General features: G+C 46.5%; 1 protein-coding gene across 5 annotated transcripts in view; it reads left to right on the top strand.

The window, feature by feature from the left end:
- The window catches only part of DYM (dymeclin), a 150073-nt gene extending 125614 nt beyond the window's left edge, over positions 1-24459 (top strand). For all 5 annotated transcript variants that reach the window (XM_052670060.1, XM_052670065.1, XM_052670061.1 and 2 more), the window contains 2 exons: positions 1937-2050; positions 23273-24459. In XM_052670060.1, coding sequence (XP_052526020.1) covers positions 1937-2050; positions 23273-23422 — 264 coding nt within the window. In that variant the 3' untranslated portion in view covers positions 23423-24459. The remainder of the gene's footprint in view (positions 1-1936; positions 2051-23272) is intronic.
- The last annotated feature ends 647 nt before the right edge of the window (positions 24460-25106 follow it).

The following is a 25106-nucleotide window of genomic DNA, read 5'->3' as shown; positions in this document are numbered from 1 at the left end:
TGAAGAAGAAAGACAAAGATTAGAGATGTGTATTATTATTTAAGGGGATATTTTTAATTTCAGTCTACACATCAAAAAAAGCAGTTCAGAATTCTGTGTAATTGTAACATGCTGTGCAAATATTGGGAGCTCTCTGGACTATAACATCTGTAACTCTAAAACACTAGAAATCTTTAAAACATGGCCCAGAGTGGAGCATTTGGCTTCCTAAAATAGGAGCCACCAGATTTCAGATAGCATCTGCAAGCTCCCTTCATTTTTTATGTATGCATTTGATGATTGTGTTTTATCCTTCCGATTAAAGCCTAACACTAATTTTTGCCTTTATGGTTTATCAAAACCTTTACATCTGAACTCAGCAATCTTCCTACCCCATTGCTTTTTGCAAGGACTAACAATCAACAGCTCTGCAGTCCGTCCCTGCCTGTAAGGATGCAAACCTTGCTGCATCAGCCAGGGGAAGGGGATTCTTGCCTTACTCTACCATGGCAATATCAAGAGAGCCAAGCAGGTCAAGCCTGTATTTTTCATCGAATGATTGCTGTGTTTCTGTTGTATAAAACAGAACCAAAACATCTCTCCCTGTTCCACTCAGTTGTTTCACAGTATCTAGAGAAAGTTGCTCTGAGATCCAGCTGCCCAAAAAGAGGGCTAGTGCTTTGGAATTGCAAGAGAGGACCAACAAGCCCAAATCACAAAGCAGTCATGCCATCAGCTGCCTTTGTTTTGTGAGCAGCAGCTGAGCTAGGAGGTGCAATTAGGGTAATGGGTTCTGGCTCCAGCTGCCAGTTGCTGCAGAACAAATAGATTTTGCAGCCAATATACTTTTCCCCCTTTTACTTGGGACTATTAGCAGAGATTAGTTGGTGTGACGAGGCTGTAATTTGGGCACCTGTGGGCACTGCCACTTTGCAGACAAGGCTACAAGTCAGGAAACCTAACAGCAGTGTGTGCAGACAGTGGGTGCTGTGCATGGCTCCAACCAGGTGCCAAGGACAGTGCAAAATGGCTCCAACCATCCTATGGGGCCTTCTAACAACCTGAGGGATTTAAGTTTTGCCCCATATCCATCATTCAGATCTCCTCTAGAAGAGGAGATGGGGTTCCCAAAGTGTGCTCTTTTGCAATGAAAGGAGCTCTGGAAGGGCAGGTTTCTCATGTCCCCAGTGGAGAACCGCTGGTGGGATGTTGGCTGCTGTTGTGACTTATTGGGCTTAGAGAGGGATGAAAGTTGATCTGACCCAACTGTGGCGTGCTTACAAGGATCAGCTGGGATGCAAAAGCAGTGCTGAGGGGGATGCCTGGGGAAGATCAGCTTGGCCTCTTTAGGGAGAAATGCAGGAGAACACTGAGAGGGAGTGTATAGGTCCTGGGATTTGCCTCATGAAGGATGGCTCTCATTTGGGGAGAAGGGCAGCTTTGTGGGTTTGCTTTTTTTTTCCAGTTGCCATGGGTTTGGATGCTACAAAATCACCAAGTGAGTCCTGTAGACCCTTGAAGTTGTTTAATGGGTGCTCTCGAGTCCTCTGTTGAGTAGATATTGTAAATACAGGAGTTTTGCTTCAATACTTGAAAACTAGAGTAAATTTCTGGCCCAAACTACAAAAAGTCAACGGGAATGCCTTGAAAGTCCCGTGTGCGTGAGAAAGGTAAGAGCTGAAGAATGTTGATGTGTGCAGTGTTTGAAAGCCTTATTTGACTAATTCAGCTGAATGTGTTCAACAGTGAATTCATCTACCCCTTAAAAATACCTGCAGAACACTGACAGTTAGGCCAGTGTCTCATCCACGGAGTGTACCTAATGATGGCCCAGCAATAGCATACTGCTCTGAGAAGTGCAGAGACATCAACCCAGGAGAAGAAAGCAATGGCTTTGTGTGTATATCGATACAGAGATCCCTCCTGTTTGCTGACGTGCTCTGATTCTCCATCACAGGTGATCAGTTTCTTCAGCTCCCGGTTGGAGCACGCCGGAGCTGACCTGTCGGTGGAGCGCGTTCTGGAGATCATCAAGCAGGGAGCTGTGGCTTTGCCCAAGGACAGGCTCAGGGTAAGTGCTCGGCTCATCAGCTAGCATATGCTATTCCAGTTAATTACATACACACACTTTGTATCTGTAGCAGTGGATGAGGGACTCCGTGGTTGATCGCAATATCTGTGTGGTTTAATTATACGCTGGTTTGTGCTAAATGTTGGGGTGAATTTTCTTGATCAGTCATTAAATTGAAGTGTGGAGGAAGTAGGATTTGCTGAGGCAGAGATGTTCTTCATCGTATCTGTTACGTGTGGTCTCACTTCTCTGCCCATTCAGATGTAACGAGGCTGTCATCATCCTCATTTTTACTGGCACATTCTTTCCTCGGTGTTCCACGTCTCCATGTGGTCTGTATAAAATGGTACGCAGATGAATTCTGGGGGCTTCAGTCTTGAGTTATGGATAAACCATCCCACTGGAAATCAGTTCAGGCTGGTCAGTGCAGTGATAAGCTGTATGTAATCCTGAGCAGAGCCTCCAGGGTCTTCTGAGAGCCTCAGATCCAGGAGGGATTCAGTGCCTCAATGGGTTTTGTGAGGCTGAAATCCATGATGGGCTGCGTGGTGCTTAAATGCTGTGATAAAATCTGTGCAGGTGGGTAAGGCAGTAAATGGGAGCAATATGGTGTTTTGTTGTTTGTTATTTTATTTTATTTTATTTTTTAACACAAACAACAGTGTTTGCTTCTTCACTGTGCCAAGAATGTTTTAAATACTTCCTGGTCTCTGCAGAGCCATTTCTGTTCTTACTCTGTGATAAGAGAGCAGGAGTGTCTTCTCAATCCTTGTTTTTTTGTGATAACTTCAGGAAACTGCCATCTGATGAGAAGTGCAGAGTACACGTGGCCACTGGCAATGGCAGTAATTAGTTTATACCCTGGTAATCCTGAAATGCCCCGTGGGAATTGTCCAGCTGGCTGCATGCATGGTGTCTTTCCTGCAGCTCCCAGCGTCCCTGAGGCAGTGTGTGCAGTGACTCGGCCAGGCTGAGTTACTTTGGAAGAAATGGGCTGCTTTTTTGTGACAGCATTTTCATACGTGCAAATAATTGAAAGCTCTTTTGTTATGGGACTACAGTGACTGCTGACCTGCTGACAGAGCCATTACTAAATGAGTTTGTTGCTTAAGAAAAAAAAAAAAAAAGAAAAGAAGAATGGACTTTCGTGTTAGGCCACAATTTATGGAAGTGTTGTTTCAGGAGTGAAATCCCCTCAAGTTTACATTGTGTGCACCAATGGTTTGGTCTTTCATTGGTTGCTTTCTTGCCTGAAGAAAGCTGGTGACACTGACCTGCATCTGTAACTGCTGCATTAATCTGTAGAGGCACAAATTCCCTTTCTCTGTAATAACATTGCTATTGGATAGCACTCAGTTCCCCTCTGTAGACATCACATGGTGAGCCTTAGTGCTATCTGCCCTTCTCTTGTAGGGGTCTTCCAAGTCTCCCCGTTTCCCAGGTCTTCCTATTGCAGTCTCTGAGGTTTCAAGGGGAAGCTCTTCCAAAGCTTAACAAAACCACAGTAAGATCAGACTAAAGATAGAGTTGCACAATAGTGCTGGCAGCTCCGAGGAATTTCAGCAGCTAAATAGAGGAGAAAGCTTTAATCCTCGTGTCTGTAATGACACTCTGGGCATGTCTGGATGGGTGGAGAAGCCCTACCCACATTGGCTCAATGCACAATGGGCTCAGTGAGCTCCCATGTGTGAGCTGGAGGCTGTCTTGCTGCATGGACCAACCAACGATGCCTATTGAAGGACATTTCTCTAAAAGACTTTGGTTTGGGCATGGCTAGCTCAGGGAAGTGAATTCAGGGAGCTGGCTGCTATCAAGACAACTTCAGGAATGTATGGAGGAATGATGGGTTGCATTAGGGTTGACATGACCCACGTGGATTTACAGAGTGCAGAGTGATGGAGTTTAGTCCTGAGAGTTTTTGGATCAGCTTTTCAGTTAATTACTAAGTAATTTTCAGGCCGTTGCTTTTTCACAGAATCACAGAATGTCCCAAGTTAGAAGGTGACCACAGGGATCACTGAGTCCAATCCCTGGCTTTACACAGCACTACCTAAACTCAAACCCTATGGCTCAGAGCAGAGTACAGATGTTTCGTGAGCTCTGGCAGCTGTAGGGCACAAGGGAGCTTAAGGGCCATGGGGGGCTGTAGGGCTGTATGGGAGCTGCAGGCCACCATGAGACCTCCCCTTAAACCAAGGGACCTTGGCCACTGCTCACGCTCCATTGCTCATACTCTCAGGCCTTTCCCCATCTCCCTTTGGGTGCTCAGGTGCTCTAAAGGAGTAGTGTTTCTACGTGGTTGATTCTAAGTCTAGATTGGACTAGGTGATCTCTGTGGTCATCTTAGAGGTCTTTTCCAACTTGACAATTCTATGATTTTGCTGCTTCCTAGAAATTGCCATCTTCAACTTAAGCTCTTTGGAGGATGTGCTGGAGGTCCTCATTTGGAAAAACAAGCAGTGTAGCAGTGTTTTAACTCCCTTGCTTCTCTGCAACCCAAACAATGGTACTTTTTCTCATGTATGTGTACTCAATTTATGCACAGGATAAATACAGTGAATGTTTTCCTGCTGCTTATCTTGGCTTTTGTTGAGGAAGTGAGCATTCAAGAGGCGTTCTGTGCATTCAGATCTGGAGTCTGAGTAAAGGTAACCTAAAAATAACTGCACTCACCACCATGATCTCAATCTGCATAATGGAGCTTATCAGTGTGATAGCACACCCCAGTGCTCCTTTCCCTGAGGGAAACACTGTGTGACAAAAGGACATGTGTGTTAGCAGCAGGTCATGTATGTGGGCCTGTGTCTGCAAACAACTGTAGGGAGATGAGGGATGCAAGTCGTGTTTTCCTTTCAGTCCTGGAGCAAACACGACTACAGTGGAAGACAAATGAATGTTATTTTAAGCTTTTAGCTCTGTGCTGCGGAAGGCACAGAAAGTCCAAGCTGGATAATTAGCCTTGTAGAAGATTTTTCCAAAAACACAGAGATAAAGGGCAGGTGCTGAAATCAAGAGCTGCTCGTTTCTCTTTGGTATGTAGGAGGAGATAAATGCAGTTGATGTGCCTGGGACAGAGCAGCAGCCGTGGTTTGGAGATAGGGCTGTCTCCTCGCGGATGAGTAGCCGCATCCCAGGCTCCCTGCTTTATTGCAGAGCTTATTAAAGGCAATTTAGAGATCACAGTGATAGGTGAAAATTGGTCTCCTTTATTTTTATTTTGTGAAGTTCTCAGGCTGCCTTTCCTCCCTTTGGTGCAGTGTGTGTGTGCTTTCGGCGTGAGAGCAGCACAGCGGTGCCTGGAGCCTGCCTGTTATCTCGGGGTTTCAAGGGAGCAGCCAGCAGATAACTGCTCTTCTGCAGCACGTGGGAAAGCTCGTTTGCAATGCCAGCTGCTGGCTGGAGGCTGACATTTGGGTTCATGGACTGATGGCAGTCAGAAGGCCACATTTTCACAAAAGAGAACATCCCACCAGCTGTACCGGTTTAATCAGAGCCCTCATGGTCATGAACGTAGTTTGAGATGCTTTTGTTGTTTTGTTGTTTTGTTTTTTTTCCCTGCTTCCTAGAATCGCAGAATTGTTAAGGTTGGAAAAGATCTCCAAGATCATCGAGTCCAACCACCAACCCACTTCCTTGCCTCCTGTGTCAGTTGGTACTTCTGTCGTAGCTGTGCATGCTGTTGTGTGTTCCTGATGTTAGCAGCTGTCATGCTATCAGCTCACACCCTTTTGCCATGTCACAAAATCTAATATTGAAGTGCATTCTCCTTTCACAGCATTAAAATTTCACAGAATAATTAAAAAAAGCACAGGCAAATGCCTTCAGTCTGGGCAGAACAAGCTTTGCACTACGTGCTATAAGGTTTTCTCATAGGTTTGCCTTTCTGTCAGCACTGCACTTCCAACTCCTTCAACTTCTGTTTGTTTCATGGAGAAGAAATCCCTAATCATCATGGCACCACCAAGCAAAAATCAGTACATTGTCATGGGAGTTCTGTTTCCAGAGTCCTGATGTCCTTGGTGCCCTGTGAGTGTTTTTTGATGCTTGCTTCAGAGTGGCAGAATCATAGAATTGTTAAGGTTGGCAAAGATCAATAAGATCATCACCGAGTGTAAAGCCAACTCATCCCTACTGTGCCCACTGGTAGAATCATAGAACCTTGGGGACATGATGAGCAAGCATGGTGGGGGTGGGTTGATAGTTGGGCTAGACGATCTAAGAGGTCTTTTCCAACGTTAGTGGTTCTGTGATCCTAAGATTCTAGGAAAAAAAGATCTAGAACGTTTTCCTAGGACTTGTGGTCAGAAAATAACTGGTGAAGCTGTCAGCACTCAGCTGGCTCTGGCTGATTTTAGGTGGGGATTAATGACCTGTCTGTCTGAATGGGCAAGCCTTGGTGCAGGTGCTCTCCCATTTGTGTAAGCCCAGCTGCTGAGCTTGTTGAGAATGAGTTGGAACTTAGCTTTGTAATGAGTACATCCAGGAAAGGGTTTATATTGTTTAAATCTCTGTAATTAAACGGTGCAAGCCTGTGTGTAGGCAAGATCTAACTTATACGGAAAAATATAAATGAAAATTGTGTTTATTATAGTGATTAAAGTTCAGTGCATGCTGACATAGTTCAGCATATGGGAATTTTGGTTGCGCATTTCGTAGAAACTTTGAGAAGAAAGGTAGCACAGCAGCCAGGGTCTGTAATACCAGAGGGGAACCAGAGCACACCAGTTTGGGGGTGCAGAAATAAATGTCACAGTCAATTCAAAGCATAAAATACGATCATAGAATGATTGAGGTTGGACAAGTCCTCCCAGCTCCCCAGGCCCAACCCCAACTCACCCCCACCATGCCCACTGACCACATCCTGAAGTTCCACATCTCCATAGTTCTTGAACATCTCCAGGGATAGAGTGCTAACAGAACTGCAGAAGTGCCCCTCACGTAAGATAGAAGAAATCTGTTAACTCTTTAAGCTTTAAGGAAAGTGAAATAAACTATACCACAGTCCTTTGAAATGAAATCCAGTTTCATTTCCTCGTTCTTCAGTTCCATGTTCTTCCATTCATGAACAGCCATGGAATGTCGTACAGCTGTAGTCGAGATATTTGAGCTCTTGGCATGGTCTATTAGTGTTGGTGATTCACTTATGAAGCACATTTATTTATTTTTACAAGTTGGTTTTAATTTTTTTTAAAGAAAAACAAATCAGAACCCTTCATTCAGGTGCCATTGCAGGGGTGTTTGCTTGGATTTGGGATGTCACACACATTGAGATTTGGTTTTCTTTGCTGAGATGTCAGCCAAGTCCTCTATGACGTAAGGACGTGGTTACAGCTCAGTACAAGGTTGGTTTGGATACTGTGTGGTCTGACACCAGCAGTGTGCACCATGGCATTCACAGCCTCTGCCTGGCACTCCCAAAGAGATTTCGCCAGCTCTGTCACTGGTCCTGTGTTTGTGTGTTACTCTCAGGGCTGCTCACAAGGGGATGTGCTCCCACCTCTCCCCAAGTACCTTCTGAACATGAGAATTATGCAGTATCACAATTTTAAATTATAGCATTAAAGACGAAGGGACCAAAAATCCCTACCACTCCGATTTTCAAATAGAAATTCTTCTGAGAACCCAAAGAAAGTCACTTTGCTTTTACACAGCAGCTCTCCGTCAGTGCTGGAATTAAACCCAGCTTTTTTAACTTGAAGCAACTTCGGCTTACTGCAGTGGTTATAAATTCTTTCATGGGGGTGGAGGAAAACAAGCAGTAACTTTGGCATTGTTGATGAGAACAAGTTAAAAAACAGCTATTTTACTGTGCCTGTCTGCCTGGCGCACATCTAGAAACGTACTAATGCTTTTCTGACACCTCCCCATTGAAGAGTAATGCAAACATCCCTGCAGTGTCAGCAGACGAAAATATGGTCTTGGATCTCCGATTTTTTAAGTGTTTCTCATGTAGTACCAGCTTCTTGCTGTAAACGAGCCAAAATCTCTTCCAACAGAAAACTCTCATTGTGCTTTCGACTCCAAGAGAGCACTACAGATTTTTACCTTTCTTTACAGATTGAGATTAAATGGAACAGTTCAACCTTGGTTTCTTCCTCATCCCCATTCCTTGCCATATCCCGACGCCCCAGAGATCCATGAGTAAAAGAGTGGGGTCACTGGGGGGTTTTCCTTTTGGCTTCAGTGGTCCTGAGGTTTCAAGTCTCATCTTTGTGCTGGTGAGATGCCACCAAGTGTGCTGTGAGCACAGACGGGTGCCTACAGCTTGTGTATCTGATGGAGGGGAGCACTGAGGCTCGTATTGACTGGTGATTATCAGGTGGGTAGAAGGGCTGTGCTCTCTTTTCTCCGTCCCCCTCCTTTCTCCAGTCTCATGCTGCTATTTCTAGTGGCTGAAGCGGACTAAGAGAAGAGCCGAAGGAGCAGAAGAGATGGCAGTAAGTGCTGTTGGCAGGTCACTGGTGGGCCTGAAGGATTGGTTGCCCCCACCAGGTCCATCCAGCTCCCTTCTTGAAAAGGGTGATAAAATGTCAGGTACTCAGAGAATATTTCCTCGTATGTATCTCACACAGAGTGGCACAGGGTGGAGGGGGAGTCCCTATCCCTGGAGAGGTACAGGACCCATAGAGATGTGACACATGGGGATGTGGTCAGTGGGCATGGCAGGGATGGGCTGATTTGGGTCTGGAGATCTTGAAGGACTTTTCCAACCTTCATGATTCCGTGATCATACTTTCCAAGGTGGTGGTACTGTTGCTATGAAAATGCTCCGAAAGTGCAAGTGCTGCTCTTCATGTCCCCTTCAGGTTTTGTCGTTGCTTCTCTCATGCTGTGTCTGTAATTTGCACTAAATACCATGATCAAAACACGGGCTCCTGGGGTTTGTTTGCTCACATCTCAGACCTTGGTGTGCCTGCAGCCCTGCGTTTCTTCCAAGGCCATGCACCTTGCTTACAGACGTGGGCAGATAGCATGCGTAAAGATTGTGATTTTTCAATGCTTTCAGCTTCTGCTTGTCAGTCTGTGTCTTAAGCACGAAGGGTGCTTTCTCCCTGTTACCATGATATGTTAGTGCTGCTGTCACTAATCTATTGCAGACACCGCTGTTATCAGCCTGCAGCTGCTTGAACAGACACCCAGGGCTGTTGTAATGAGGGTCCCGCAGTTATTATTTGAGCTGTTTTTCTCTTTTATCTTCCCTTCAGGGGCCATCAGAATGGCAGTGTTGTTTTTTTTACAAGCTCCAACTTGAAACTTTTAGAAGTTCCTCTTCTTTGTGTGTCGAGCTGCTTGAATTCCCCGTAAAAGTGCCGGAGCTGTGAATCAATTTGTAATTGATATAACAGCATGCAAACACCCACCTTAGCTTTGTGTTAAAGGATGGCACGTGGATGTAGCAGAAAACCACAGCTGAGATACACTGAAGCACGTTTGTCACTTTGCAGTCAGTTCTGACACTGATGTTAATGGCTGAGCACCCGGCAGATCCCAAACCTCTGGCTGACTTTCCCCCATGGACGGGGTCTGTGCCTTGATCAGGAAAGGAAGTTGGTTGCGGGGTGTCTCGGGCTGCCAAACCTCATGAGGAAATCGGGGCTGTTCCCACCATCAGAGCAGGCAGAGCAGTTAACCCTTTCTGCTCATTGGCTGCCTCGTTGCTCTTGCTAAGGTGCAGCCAGCTTCCTTCTGACCTGTGAGCATTTCTGCAAATTGCTGTTGCAGTTTCTCCCCCTGTGAATGCAGCACTAGGGCAGTGGAAGGGATAATTTATTTAGAAGTCCCATCTTGTGCTCGTTGGGTCACCCAGCTGCTGCTTCCCAGCTCCTCTGTTGTTGCTCTTAAACCTTCCAGTTTTCAGCCAGTTTCAAAAGTCACATTTGAAAGCTGTAAGTCGCTTTCAGGATTTTTAAATGCAAAGTGATTTAAATGCAGTGGCTGTTCCTGTATAACCTGAATCCCTGCTGTGATGCATTGCAGTGGGACATGGCTATTGTAACCTTCCGTTGTGTCCTAATAAAATCAATGTATGTCGCCTCCTGCTTATGAATTAACAAGCCAAGAGGTAAAGCATGGTGCACAACTGGTCATTATTATGTCTGGAGGTGGCTGCTGTACTATTGACAGCAGTGGCAAGTAGTACAGCTTGATTTCATTTCATCATTTCTCATATAAGGATTCTGTACATAGAATTGTTGCAGTGCTATCAGAGCTCTCCTTCTTTTTTAGTCAGGACTGAAGAGTGGCATCCATGGCCACCAACACAAATGCACTCTTGCTTTACATGTGGAAACACCAGCCAACCTGTCAGAGTCCCAAAACCACCACTGTTTCCAGGATCCAGTTGAACGGAGTTCCTTTCTTCAGCCCTTGCACAGGATCTTCATTTTTGTTAGTGCCAACAAGATGTGGCACTTGGGGACGTCGTCTGTGGGCACGGGCTTGGGTCTGGACTTGGTGATCTTGAAAGTCTTTTGCTATCTTAATGATGTGATGATTCTTAGGAATGAGTGGCTAGAAACAGACTAATTTAGGATACCAGCTAATCATGGCAATTTAAATGCAAATATAATACAGGAAATCATCACATGCAAGGTTTTCAGTAGCACTGGTAAGATGTTCGTGGCTGTCAGCACTATGGTAGCTGATTTATTTTTGTTTTACCCAACATTTTACGTGTTTTGATTGCCTCCTTTCCATCTTGCTGGGGCCTTAGTGTATCTCACTGGAATCCAGAGCAGCAAAGATTGTCAAGGAGAACTGGGCAGTGCACAACACGAGGTATCCTGGGAGGTGCTGGAGCAGAGCAGTGATTGTGCAGCTCAGGAATGAGGAGCATTGGCCAAGAGGAAGACGCAGTGTGGGCTAGCACAGGACACTCCTATTCCCAACTGCTGTCTGCATGGAGACCGATATTTACAGGGAGGATCGGTCTGTCCCCTCCACCCCAAAACCTCTTCCATTTGCCTTCTGGAAGCTGTATTCTGGGTTCAGTCACTTCATTCCAGAGTAATTGCTTTCTTCGCAAAACAGAGCAATTAGACTGGAGTGAAGTCACCTTGTTCTGGAGTTACAGAACTGCTGCAGAAGAGATGGTCAATAGCAGCACTGTGCTGGTCAGCCTTACACAGCACTCAGACTGGACTTTGGTTGTCCAAACCCATCTTTGAGACCTAACTAAACGTTCAGATCATAGAATCATCGAAGTTGGAAAAGACTTCTTAGATCCCCAAGCCCAGCTCATACCACCATGCTCACTGGCCACGTCCCCAAGTGCCAAATCTCCATGGTTCTGAAACACCTCTGTGGACAGGGATTCCACCACCCCCCCGTGCAGCCTTTGCCAATGCATCACTGCTCTTGGGAGAATAAATTGTTCCTAACGTCCAGACTGAAATGACGATAAGGTCCTCTCTACACAGCAGAGAAATGTATATCAGTAGGGATTCGGGCAAATCCTTCAAACCAAGAGCAACATAGAATGGATGTTAAACCATCCTAGGAGCTGGGAAATCAGCAGCACAGTGATTTTCTGCCTGTTACCCAGTGTGTTTCTCCTGGTACTGTGTGAACATGGCACTCTCCTGGTTTCAGTCCACACACTCTATGCAGAGCTGTAGCTGCAGTTGTAGCTGAGCTGATGGATGTTTCAGCCCTGCCTGTGGCAGCTTGTGCATTGTAATTAACTGCTTCCCATTAAGGCAACAGATGAGAAATCGTGCAGTTACATGCAGAGGCTGTAGGAGATGGAGCAGTGTCCTGGAACAGCAGTCAGTAGTGTTTGGTGGTTGGGTTTTGTTGGCTTTTTTTGATTCTTTCTGACCCAGGAAACTATGAATGTCGTAAAGTGAAGAATGCCTTTGAATGTGAGCAGGAACAAAGCAGGAGGTGGAGAGGCATCATTTGAGCACTGCTGTTTATTCCTCTCTGGGACTAAAATCCACAGTAACAACAACAACAAAAATAGGGAAAAGAGCTGTGCAACAAGAACCTTGGGGAAGAGGAACATTAATTGGAGCATAGGATTCGTTACTCTGCATTTGCTAATATTATAGTTAGCATCATTTCTAAATGTAGATCTTTAAGATGCAATATGTAATTCTTTGGGCATCCTGCAGGGAGCAGAAAGATATTTCTGTATCCTGACTTGGGGGAAGTGCATTGCAGTAATTTTCTCCTTCCATGAACCAGAAGCTTGCTGGTAGCTCTGAATTTCATCTGTAAAAGATATTCTAAACAGTTCTTAGGAACGGTCGCAAGGATGAGCTGGACTCAGCCCTGCTGGGAGTGTTTTTGGGTGGGAGATAGGAGAGAGAGGTAAACGATGGCATTTTCCTATCACCTGGGTGAGGGATCTTGTCCTTCCTGCCCTCCTGATGGGCATCCTGACAAGGCATTACTATGCTGAGAAATGTGGGACTGATAGTGAATGCTCTGCACAGTTTGGGGAGGAGAAGGGTCAGAAGGTGACACACAAACCCCATCACCAAGAGCATGCATAACCAAGGAGAGAAGTATCTCTGCGTGCACAGCTGAAGTCCAGTGCAAGCCTTTTGTTGCATCCAGTAGGACTGGAAGTGACTGGAGCTACAGAATCTTTTTTCAGAGCTACAGATTTTTTTCAGTGAGAGTTGTTGAGCTGCACTGCCTGCGTTTCACCTACTGTGCAGTGCATCTTCTTTGACACTGATTTATCTGTGCAATTTGGAGGTAAATATTCCACGAGTTTTTTTCATGGTATATACAGAGATAAGGTGGTTCTTCTCCTTCGCAGGGAGGATGAGCTGATGCAGGGGCACAAAGCAACCAGCTTCTGTCTGTTGTTGCTGCATTACATTGGGTGGTTGGCTGAGCCATTGGTTTGAAGATGCTGCAACTAGAGTTAGAAGTATGACATACAGAGGAAGTGAGAGGCTGGGCAAGCAGTTTCTCATGTTTCTGTCCTCTTTCAGAAAGCCATCCTATGTATTTTGTGTTTTTGTTACATTTTTCTCCATGTCTCAGTCTACTCAGCATGTGTTGTGCAGCCCTCCTCCTTCAGTTGCATGTCCTGCAGGGAAAACAAAAAGTCCACTGCCAAATGCACTGCGTGTGCATGATGCTTCTTTCCCAAATATATTGCAATTTCAGTCAAAGCAAACAGAACTGTCACTGCAATACTCTGGCAGTGTTTTTTTCTCCTTCTTTGGGGGCTATTTCCAATATGTGTTTGTTTCCTGCTGAAGAGCCGCAGCACCAGACGGGGAGTGAGAAAGGGAAAAATTGCACTAGGGAAAATCAACTTGCTGTTTTCTTCAATGCCAAACCTGTTCTTGTCATCCTGATTAAGGAGTATATCCTATCCTATGTGTATGTAGGATAATGTGATGGAAGTAAATTTCTAAAATTTTATCCAAGAAAGCTGCAAGACTTGAAGATCTGTGAACAACTGAATACTAGACAGGGGGAAGAGACAACATAACCGTGTAGCCAGATCCCAATTCTACCTCTCCTATTGCTCACCCACTTGCAGGGTTCAGCTGTCTCTTCTGATTGAGTCTTTTAATTTAAGTTTTGTAACATCTGACAGATTGAGAAGAACAGTCCTCAGATTTCTGCCCTGGCTGACAGATGATGCAGATAATGGAAGATAATCTTTTCCATTTACATGATTTGACACATTCTTACTTCTGTGTATGTTGAAGTCAAGGAATCAAAACAGATTTGAGAACAGAATATAAATCCCAGACAAATTACAGCTTTCACCGCGGTATTGAGTTAAATGTAAACAGCAGAAATATTGCAGATATCTTCTAATTAAATGCATAAATTAGAGAAATGTCTTGAATATTTACAGCAACTACTCCGAGAAGTGAGAATAAGGAAGAAATGTACTTTGTCAGCTGATGGCTGCCTCAACTGCATCTCATAAGGAGCTGAATTTTGTCACAGCCTTTGGTACAAGTTGCATTGCTTCTATGCAGGGGATTTCTCGTACGTATATTAAGATTGGGTATTAGGGTATATATTTCTTGTCTGAAAGTCTGAAAGAGCAGTGATGCATTGGCACAGGCTGCTGGGAGGGAGCAGGGGGGGTCCCTGTACATGGAGATGTTCCAGAACTGTGGGGATGAGGCACATGGGAACATGTGGGCATGGTTGGGTGGCTTGAGGTTGGGCTTGGAGATCTTGGAGATCTTCTCCTACTTTCACGATGCTGTGATTCTGTTTAGGGACATGGTGGAGTGGGTTGAGGTTGGACATGGGGATCTTGGATGTCTTTTTCAACCTTCTTGATTCTAGAATCCACGTCCCTACAGAGGGCTCTGCTGTTGGAAGTAGCATGGCTTGGGACAGCACAGTTTTTCTGTAGCTGTATGGTTGTTGTACTACAGTGTGAGGTTGGTTGCATTAAATCTTGAATCCTCATGGATTTAGGTTGTGTTTGTGATTGTTGAGTTCACAAATAAAGGCTGATCTTGACCATGTTTCTTTTTCTGACTCATTACCCTGATGAACCCACTGTACTCTTCTTTGCACGGGTACATAATGATGGGACAAAGGAGAATGGCTTTGCACTTAAAGAGGGGAGATTTAGGTTAGATGTGAGGGAGAAATTCTTTACTCAGAGAGCAGAGTGGCCCTGGTAGTGCTGTCCTGAGAAGAATGGGTGCTCCAAGGCCATGGCTGGATCCTGGGAATGCCTCTATGACAGGAGCAAAACAACCTGTGGATTGAGGGCAGCCAGCACCACAGTGGGATGAGAGAATTTCCCAGCACTGTTAATGCACGCTGTGTACGTGCAGTATGCCAGCAGAATTACACTGGAATTCCTCTTCTCTTTCCCATTGGGTTTTGACAGGCTCTGGAAGAGCAGCAAAGGCTGATTGCTGTCACTGGGGCACCCAGCTTGGACCTGAATGCACAGAGAGGAGAGGGGCAGATACAGTGGATAGCAAAGGGGTGCAATGGCATTGACAAGCACCTGTTAAAAGGAGAGTCTCTGGAACTATTTTCTTTGTGTCTTAAGGACAATCTTTTGCTAATGGGAGCTCTGAATTCATTTCAGCTCATTGAAGACAGGGAGATATTGAAATACTGTATTCAAAGCATAGTGAAACAGTAAAAAAACAAAGTGATTTTCCTGCATTGTTAAAGGAGTGGGAGAGCACTTGAGCCCTTTCTCAGATTTAGGTGATTGTTTGCTTTAAAAAGAAAGGGTTCACTATAGGAAAGTACTGCTTTCTTATTGGGAAGGTTTCATCTCATAGGAAAGTGCTGCATCCTGGAGGCTGTACAGTTCTATAGGATGACACTAAGCATGCTGATCCGTTTTGGCACGTGCTCAACTCCTGACCCACTTTACTCAGCCATCCAGATGACAAGTGGTTGCCCAGCTGCAAGACCCAGATGTCCTCCACCATGGAATAACCGGAACCCTTGCTCATTAGTTATCATTCTCTTCTACAAACTGCTTTCTTTTGGCATTGATGAGGGCTCGTTTCCAATAGCTGACCACAATATGCTGTCACAGCCTGAAAATGCCTTTGGGAAGAAGCATACACTGAGGTTGACCTAACAGCTGGTGGCAGTGAGTCTGCCCCCGGTCTGGAGTAATTGACATTTTGAAATATTTACAGCTCTGGCTCTCTCTGATTGAAATGCCCTAAAGCAAAAGGAGCTCTTCCTTTGAGCCTCTCCCCTACCAGCACTCACAGTGTGCACTGGGGAAAGGATGTTTGGTTGGGAGGGACGTCAGCTGTATGGTTGCTATTATGTAAAAACAAAACCTCATAAAACGAGCCCTCTGCACCGGCAGACCTATCATAAATGTCAGCATCAACAGGCAAATGCATCAGAAGGGGGTGGGAGAGTGGCTGGGGGCTGCGTGTCCCTGCCCAGTGCACAAGGCCAAAGCTGAGCACAGTGATAACAGAGGAACTCGGTCCCAGATGTCCAAAATGACGTTCTTGGCTTGGTGGCTTATTTTGGAAGATGCTGCAGCTTTGCAGTGATTTCCCGTGAAAGCATAGCTGGGGAGCTCATCACTGGGAAAATATGCAAAGTGAATCACTGCGCTCTCCTGCTGCCACCTCTTGTGCTGGGAGAGGAGCTGAAGGAGCAAACAAACACGTGGGGCATCAAAGGAGCTGTGACTGTGGGTTGAGAGAGGCTGATGGCTGAGAATGATACTGTGACTTCTTGGTCTTCTGCCTTCACGTGTGAACTGTGCATTCCCAAGACTGCAGTAGGGCAGTGGAAAGCTCTTGTAGGTCGCTTCCACAAGGAAAATCCTTTAGCTATGAAATCAGTGCATTTTGCTGTCAGCATGCTTCAGTGCCATCTGGGAGCCTGGCAAGCAGCAGGAGGGAAATCAGCGCCGGAGACTGCATGAGTGGCTGCTGGTTCTTCACAAGGAGAAACGTTCTGCTCCTTTCCCAGGAGTGGGGAGAAAAAACCCTCCTGATTCCTGAGGAATAGTGAGCAAATGGGAATGTTTGCATGTTGAAAAGCTGGATCATAAAGTGTGCATTGCCCAGACAGGGCACCTAGGTCAGGTCGCTTGTGCAGCACACTGATTGCTGGTGCTTTGATGAAACTCAGAAATGTGGGTCACGTTCTTGAAGCTTAATCACTTCCTCCATTGGTGGAGCTGTACCCCAACACTGTGCTCATTTCTTTGCATAAGAACTGGGTTCTTCATAGACACAGAATTGTTCAGGATGGAAAAGACCTCCAAGACCACCCAGTCCAACCCCAACCCATCCCCACCATGCTCACTGACTGTGTCCCCAAGTGCCAAACCCATCTTTTAATTGAAAGTGTGATTGACTCCAGAGTCTGTGTGCAGAAGATCCATCGTGCCGTTCCGTACACAGCTACACATATCAGATATATCCATTATTCCAGGCTGGATGTGGCTCTGGGCAGCCTGGTCTAGTGATTGGTGGCCCTGCCTTTGGCACGGGGGTTGAAACTATATAATATTTGAGGTCCTTTTCAACCCAGGCCATTCTGTGATTCAGCAGGATTATTTCCTCTGAACTTTCCACTGTTCCTATGTTTCACAGACCCTTTTAAAACTTGAACAATGAAGGAAAAATTCACCTGCAGACTTCAGTACATTATACCAATTAGGCTAAAAGCATGTGATTTGCTTTACAGAATATAATTACGAGATGGTTGTCTCTGTCATGACAACTGGAATACTGGTTGGTAATTCTGGTGTTATTTTTGGTTCATAAAAGGTTTGATCATGGGAATAGAGACCTGTAGTTTTTCTATAGAGATCAAAACAGACTTTGTAACCCAGATACACGAGTTGTTATTCTCTGCTGGCTTTGTCCAGCAGGCTTCTCTTGATAGCTGGAAGACCTCCAGCAGGATGCTTGGCCTTCTTCAGCTCTGCCCTCAGTGGAAGGCTTCTGCCTTTCTTCTCCAAAGGGTGGTCAGGCCATTGGGATGAGCTTCAACAAGGCCAAGTCCTGCACTTCGGTCACAACAACCCCAGGCATGGCTACAAGTGTGGGGCAGAGCGGCTGGAAGGCTGTGCAGAGGAGAAGGGCCAGAAACAGTGCAGCCAGGAGGGCAGGGAGGTGACCATCCCCTGTGCTCAGCTCGGGTGAGGTTGCAACTCAGTGCTGTGTGCAGCGTGGGGCCCCTTGCTGCAGGAAAGACATTGAGACCCTGGAGCACAGTACTGTGGAGAGCAGCTGAGGGTATTTCTGATACAGCTGGGATGCCGTTGGCCTTCTCAGCCACCCAGGCACCCTGCTGGCCCACGTTCAGCCAAGAGCTGACCAACACCCCCAGGCTTTTCTCCTCTGTGCAGCCTTTCAGCCTCTTGGCCCCACGCCTGTAGTGATGGGGCTGTTGTGACCAAAGTGCAGGACCCGGCACTTGGTCTTGCTGAAGCTCATCTCATCGGCCTCAGCCCATCAGTCAGCAGTCCAGGTCCTTCTGCATGGCCTGCCTACCCTCAGGCAGAACAACACTTCCCCCCAGCTTGGTGTCATTTGCAAACTCCCTGAGGGTGCACTCACTCCCCTCAGACTGAGCATTTGTCTTCATGCTGCTGTAGTTTCAGAAACGCCCTGGGAAAAAAAGTCATTTTTCGCTTCACCTCGTGAGATTTACTAAACTGTGGGTATTTAGCCTGTGCATGGATTTCTTGAGCCTCTTTTGCCATCTTGAGTTTTCTCTTTCCTTCTCGTCACCTCCCGACAAGCTCTGAGCCATTGCTTTCCTCTCCTTGTTCACACCTATTCCTTCCCCAGCTCTGCTGAGCGAGATGTGCGGCTCTTGCTCAGTCTGGCACATTTCCTGTTTGCTTCCTTTGTCTCCCCACTGTAACCTTCTGCAGGGCTGTCTGTGCCTCAGCCCTGAGATAGAGGCAAAGATAGCAAGCAGGTATGCAGGTATTTCACCAACTCCACGTTGATTTTCTTTCTTAAGTCAAAGAGAAGCAGTGTAATGCAAAGAAAAACAGGCAGGGAAAAAAAAAAAAAAAGAATATGTGTCTCTGCAATAATTAAATAATTGCAAAAATCCATTCCATCAGTATCTCTTTTTTTTTTTTTTTTTTTAATTTATGGATATTGTTGATAAGGTCCAGTTCTGCTGATGCTGCAGGCAGTGCTGCTGTATTCATTTCCCAGCACGTCCTTGGGCTGCCAAGCAGGGCTGCTGCTAAGATTATCAAACACACACAAATCCATTTTCAGACAGACTTTGAAGCTTTGGATTCACTGAAAATGAATGCAGATTTGACTCTCAAATGTGCAAGGCTCCTTTGGAAATGGTGTTTTTCTTCTAAACCACTGACATGCTTCTGAAAACACCAGCTCACAAATGAGTAAGCAAGCACAAATCGTAAGCAAGCACATGAGGAGAAGAGGATTCTCCAGTCTTGTGTTCATACAGTTCTTGGATTTCTTGCTTTTCCACCCCATTGCTTTGCTTAGCTTCCCATCCAGCTCAATATCCACATCACGGAGCAAGCAGAGACAGATTCCCTCTCTTGAAGCAGCTCCATCTGCTGATGGTATCCGACCAGAGGTCACCCCTGGTACAGCCCTGGGATGGTTCATTAATGAAGGGGTTTATTTTGTGTTAATGCACGACTCCATTCGAATGCCTCGGAGCCGCATGGAGCCGTGCCAGCTGCTGTTGCCTGGCCCTGATGCTATCTTCATCATCGTTAACTGCAGAAAAGAAGAAGAAAGAAAGAAAAAAAAAAAAAAAGGTGTTGAGCTTTTTGTGGTGGCGGAGTCACTGCAGTTCAGCACTGCATCTGCTGGTTGGACTTCCTGTGGTTTTTCATCGAATCGCGTGATTGACGGCGCAGGCTGTCTGCAGTGCTCTCAGCTGTCTCATTTGTCCTGACCACGAAATCTGACTTCTGCTTTGTCTGCCAGCAGCAAACACGATAGGGCTCTGCGGTGGGCGGATTGACCGGAGCCGAGATGTGCTGTCTGTGTGTAAATGACACAGATCCAACTGGGACGTTCCCTCCAGCTCTGACGCGCGATGCCTTGGGTTGATGGGGTTCAAAGTGCCCAGGGTTGGCACTCTTCTGGTAATGGCTGGGTAGAAATGCAGGCAGTGTTCTGCTGGACCCGTTGGTTTCAGGCACTCGGCTCAGAAACATTGGCAAGGAGGAAGGTGGCAAAGAACGCGTGCATCTTTCTGCACCGTGGCTGATGTCCAGCTGAGCGGTGGGGCTGTGATGTTTCCATGCCCAGACTTCTCCCCTGCTATTAGGACTGCCATTTAAGAGACTATGGTGTGGTCCTTCTTGTCAGAACGTGCTGCAGATCAGGTTCCTTTGGGTGTCACCAGGTAAGGAACAGACATCCTTCCAGAATTAAATCATAGAATCATTAAGGTTGGAGAAGATCCCCAAGCCCCACGTCATCCCCCCGTGCCCGCTGCTCACATTCCCAAGTGCCACATCTCCACGGTTCTTGATCACCTCCAGGTTTGGGGACCCCATCATTGCCCTGGGCAGCTGTGCCACTGCACCACTGCTCTTCCTGAGAAGTCATTTTTCCTCGTGTCCAGCTTGATTAAGTTGTACACGATAACAGCAAAGCAGCTTTGGCTTGCCACTTGGAGAGTTTTGTTAGCAGTGATCCTTGATGATAAAATCCTCCCTGGAAGTGCTCTGAGCCTCCCATGACCTTGTTGTCTCACAGCTCTCCTAAAACATGGATTTAGTGTCATAGAATCATAAAATGGCCTGGGTTGAAAAGGACCTCAAAGATCATCTAGTTTCAATCCTCCTGACATGGGCAGGGTCACCAGTCTGTAGAGAAAGGTCTTGACTAGTGTCACTTCATATATCTCTCTCCTTAAAAACCTCACTATCCTGGTCTGCATTCTTCTTAGCCTCATCTGCCTTCCCACTGTCCTTGTCTACACTCCCATTATCCTTGTCTCCATTCTTGAGATAAAGCTGCTCAAGGCATGTGGCGAGTGTGGGAGAGCCAGACTGATTGCAGAGGTACAGCCTTTAATCTGAAATTGATCATTAAATTGCTGTGGTGTACAAGCGCAGTAGATGACAACACTGATCAGGCTGAAGGAAAACTTAATAATACAATCAATGGCTGATTGTTCTTGCTTGAAAACTGGAATTCTGCCTGATTTGTTTCATGCGGAGGACTCACAATATAGTGAGAGCTGAGCGATTCTGAGTTCAGAGTGGTCCCAGATTGGTGTCATGGGTATCTACAAAACCTAGTTGCTGTAATCTGTGTTCCTGAAGGTAAAAAAACGTTCCTTTCTTTACATCTGCATCTTCAATCACTTTTTCCCCTCCGTCCCAGAAGGACAGCTGCATGCAGCCACTGCTGGGGTGAGGAGTGACAGCGGTGCGAGGGCTCTGCTCTGCTGGGAAACGTTGCAGTGGTTTCACCATGAGGTTTCACCATTTGTTTTGCTGAAGCAACACTGAGCTGAGCGTGTTCCTGTCTGCACTGACCACAAGCCAGGAAGCATCAGGAGGGAAGTGGGGAAGGTTACAGTGAGGATATAAGCAGAGCAGAGTATCATTTATAAAATAGATGTCCATGAGATTTGTACTGGGGCTTAACCTGCCCAAAGAATCATAGAACCATTGAGGTTGGAAAAGATCTCTAAGATCCTCAAGTCCAACCCTAAGTCATCCCCACTGTATCCCTAGGTGCACAAATCATGGCATCTTGAGAGGACTAGGATGGTGGGAGGGGGTGGTAGGCTGGGCACTGGGAGCTGAGAAGGGCTGAGACGGGGAATGGCAATGAAACACGAGGCTGATGAAGAAGAAAAAGTAAACATGGGCAAATGCAAAATGGAGATACAATGAAGAGAGGCTGTGAAGACAGAGAAATGGGGCTGGGGAAGAGGGAAGACCAGGAGATGGGAAACTGAGAGCTGGGGGTGAGTGTGGGAGCAGGAATACCTGAAAGTGGGGGAGCACGGTGATGTGGTGGGTTAGAAAGCTGGGCAAACCCAACCTGCGGACAGAGATGGTAGAAAATGGTGCACAGAAGGACTGTGGGAGGGCTGCTGTACCACAGACTTCACGTCTGGCATAGGAAATGACAGCTACTGATACGCCTTCGAGGTCTGAGCTCACCAGGAGCTGGATGCAGCGGTCACTGACACTGCTGTCTTTGAACAGCCTCGGGTCCTTCAACAGAGGAAGGAGTGCTGGAAACAAAGAGTGCTTCCTCCCTCCTTCGCTGTTGGAAGGATGAGCTCCTACTGTGCTCTGAAGGCCTCACCAGGGGTGACAGCCACACAGTGTCCAGAGCCAAGCCCTCCCATTGGCATGCAGCACTCTGCAAAGTGACGCTGATGTCCTTAGCAAGATGATGGGTGGCTTGTTGTCACCCAGCCTTTCATTGAGTGGAGCCAGGGGCTGGACTTGATGATGGGTCCCTTCCAGCTAAGGGTATGCTGTGATCCTATAAAGAAGCTTTCTGTAGAGCTGCCTTCCCCATGGAGCAGAATTGAGGGGGTTGGGAGAAACCTCTGGAGACCATGGGGTCCAACAGGTGCAGCTCAGTGCAGATAGCAGCTTTGGTGTCCCTTTGTGTTTGGGATCTGCACCAAACTGCTGTAATAACAGCAGCCACACAGGGAGAGTGGAGACGTTTCCATGTTTTTGAGATTCCCAAGAACACAGAGTTAAATAAACAAACACAAAAGCCAAGTGGCCAAGTAGTACCCCTTCAAAGGAGCTGTTCCAGACAGAAGATCCCCCAGCACAAAGCTGCTCAGAAAGCTGATGGGGCATCCCTCCATTATTCACGGGCAGAGGCTTTCTGGCCATTGCTGTGCTTGTTCTGGCCGTGTTGTGCCATGGAATTTTAGTCTTTTAGTCTCAGCCACAGCCGAATAAATAATGAAACAGGCATGCTTTATCTTACCCCCGGGAGCACTGCAGTGTGGCTTTGTCTGAGGCTCTTGGTGTGGGCAACGTTCAGAAGCAGAGTGGATGATTGAGCAGTGCGTGCTAAAATAAGCTCAGCAATCTCAGGTTGGATATTGCAAGGAATTCTTTCTCTGAAAGGCTGGTGAGATGCTGGCACAGGATGCCCTGGGAGTGGTGAAGTCCCCATCCCTGAAGGCGTTTGGGAACCATGGAGATGTGGCACCTGAATGTGGTCAGTGGGCTTGGTGGGGTGGGTTGAGGTCAGGGATCTTGGAGGGCTTTGCAAGGAACCACCTCTGTGTGTGCAGGCCTCCCGAAGGAGGCAACAAACCAGAGAAAACTGGGGGAGCTGGGGCTGCAGCATCGCTTTCCAATTGGGACAGACTGACACATCTGATGTGTGATAACTCTGGAAGCTCTTTCCTTAAAGTCTTGTGGAAAGGATATTGCTTGTGTTGTCAGGAAGGGGAGCTGTCTGCATGCACGGACATTAAGGTGTGTGCACAGGACCAGTGGGATGAACTGATGCGTGGTGCAGTCCAGTTGGGGAGCATTCAATGACTTTTTTGTGTAGGACTCCTTTGTCACCTAAAGGATGCACGCAGTTTTGTTAGCAGAGACCAAACGTGAGCATCAGGAGAAGGGCTGAGCACAATGTGCCTGTGTGGCATTCAGTTCCAAGAAGAAATTATAAATGATCTCTTTATGCCTCATGGTAAACATTTTCCTTCAGCTCCGGTGGTTCGGTTCCTTCCTTTATTTTCCCTTTTGTTCTGTGTTTTTTGGGCTGCATGGTTGCAAACAGCGTTTCCTTTCTCTTGTAGAAGTTCCCTGAGCTGAAGTTCAAGTACGTGGAGGAGGAGCAGCCCGAGGAGTTCTTCATCCCCTACGTCTGGTCCCTGGTGTACAACGCGGCCGTGGCACTCTACTGGAACCCACGCGACATCCAGCTCTTCACCATGGACTCTGGCTGAAAGAGGTCAGACCAAAACTGAAACTAAAACTGCACCACGTGAATCCATGACCCCTTCCAGTGCACACCCTCTGACCCAGCCCTCGCTGCCCATCTCCAGCCCACAGCTGTGTTTCTGGCTGTCACACACCGACACCTGGGGCGAGGAACATGTATGCAGCCTTGTATTTACTGTCCTGTAACCAGAGCTTGTCTGATGAACACGAGGCCTTACCCATGGGGTATGAAGTTACTACCAACACCACCGATTGCTCTTTTAAGTGAGGAAAGAGACTGAGAACTTGGATTTGGGCAGCATTTGGATTTTCATTTCTTTGGGTCAAGCTTCTGGTCCGTTGGGTTCTGCTGTGGGTCACTCGTTGCCCAACCCCACACTCTCATTCCCAGCCCTTTGTTTCAGTGTCACTGGCATGGCTGCTGTCCCTCCTCTGGTGCCACCCAAGCAGCATGTTAATCCAGTTAGCTCCCAGGCAGACTCAAAGAACTTGATTTAGATGTCAAAATGTTTGTGGGAGGGTTTTCAGGAGCGAGTCTTTGTGTTTGGCTGGCTCACAGAGGGACTAGGAGCACCAGCTTGCAGAGCCAGTCCTTCACAGATCTTCCTAGCAAAGGTTGTTGCTGGAAACTGAAAGTGTGGGGAAAAAAAAAAATAAAATCTCCAAAGAAAATAGTGGTAAGATTGTAAAATAGAGCGATGTCCTGTAAAAATGTGTGACGGTGTGGGGTGGGGATCCCTGGCCAAGTTCTGTGTTGAAATCCCCTGTTGGCTGTTAAAGGTTTATGGCAGAAGTATTAATTGATCTGAATGTAGAATGCTTCCTTCTGTTGTGTTCAAGTGCTCTTTCCCGATGTCCCTGGCTCTGCAACTGGATGAGAGACATGGGTTGACCTGGTCTCCAGGGAACCTCCCATTTCACACAGTGGGGATATACAAGGGAGGTCCCTGGCAGCTCCTGCTCCAGCATGTTCTGCACGAGGGGATGCATTGACTTCCAGGCAGTCCTGAGTGGCTCTAAATAAAAAATTCCTTGCACCTTTTTTCATTTTGTCATTGCTTTTTTTGTTTTTTTTCTGAAGGAGATGCTGGAGTTGCTCCATTTATCTGTTCATTTCAAGGTGGGAGTCTGTTTGGGTCCTACACAAACGAAGCAGTGACTTAAAAAAAAAATATTAAAAGCATTCCATATGTATTTAAATATAACTTAGAGAGACGTACACAACAAGAGCATGACAGGAGCATTGGAGGTGGAGCAACGGTAAGACAGGACATGGTCTTTTTTCTTTGGAAAATAGAGGAAATGAATGAACATGAGAATATGGGAAACGAAATGGGAAAACATGGGAAATGAACTGAGCTGCAGATGTTTACACTGTGTTTTGGGTTTGGTTTGGTTTGGTTTGGCTGTTTTACCTTTGAACAAAAGTCAAAGGGGGACGACTCTTCGTGGTGGTTGTAGCAATTCTTCATTTTTGCCTTTTTATGAGGTCTAAGAGCATTTGTGGGTCAGAAGAGCTGTGCAGATGCAGCTTGAAACTGCGTATCTTTTGGGATGGTCTTCATCCAACCCGAGGTGAATGAACCCTCTCCAACTCCAGCAGCATCTGGAGCAAGTAGGTGCTTGGTGCCAAGCTGCAGAGTACCCGATTTTCTTGGAAAGGTCTTTTTACAATGAAAAGAATAGGTC

Source organism: Tympanuchus pallidicinctus, unplaced genomic scaffold (assembly GCF_026119805.1).
Source record: "Tympanuchus pallidicinctus isolate F22 unplaced genomic scaffold, pur_lepc_1.0 scaffold9, whole genome shotgun sequence".
NCBI lineage: Eukaryota > Metazoa > Chordata > Aves > Galliformes > Phasianidae > Tympanuchus > Tympanuchus pallidicinctus.
This window is presented reverse-complemented; position numbering and strand designations above follow the sequence as displayed.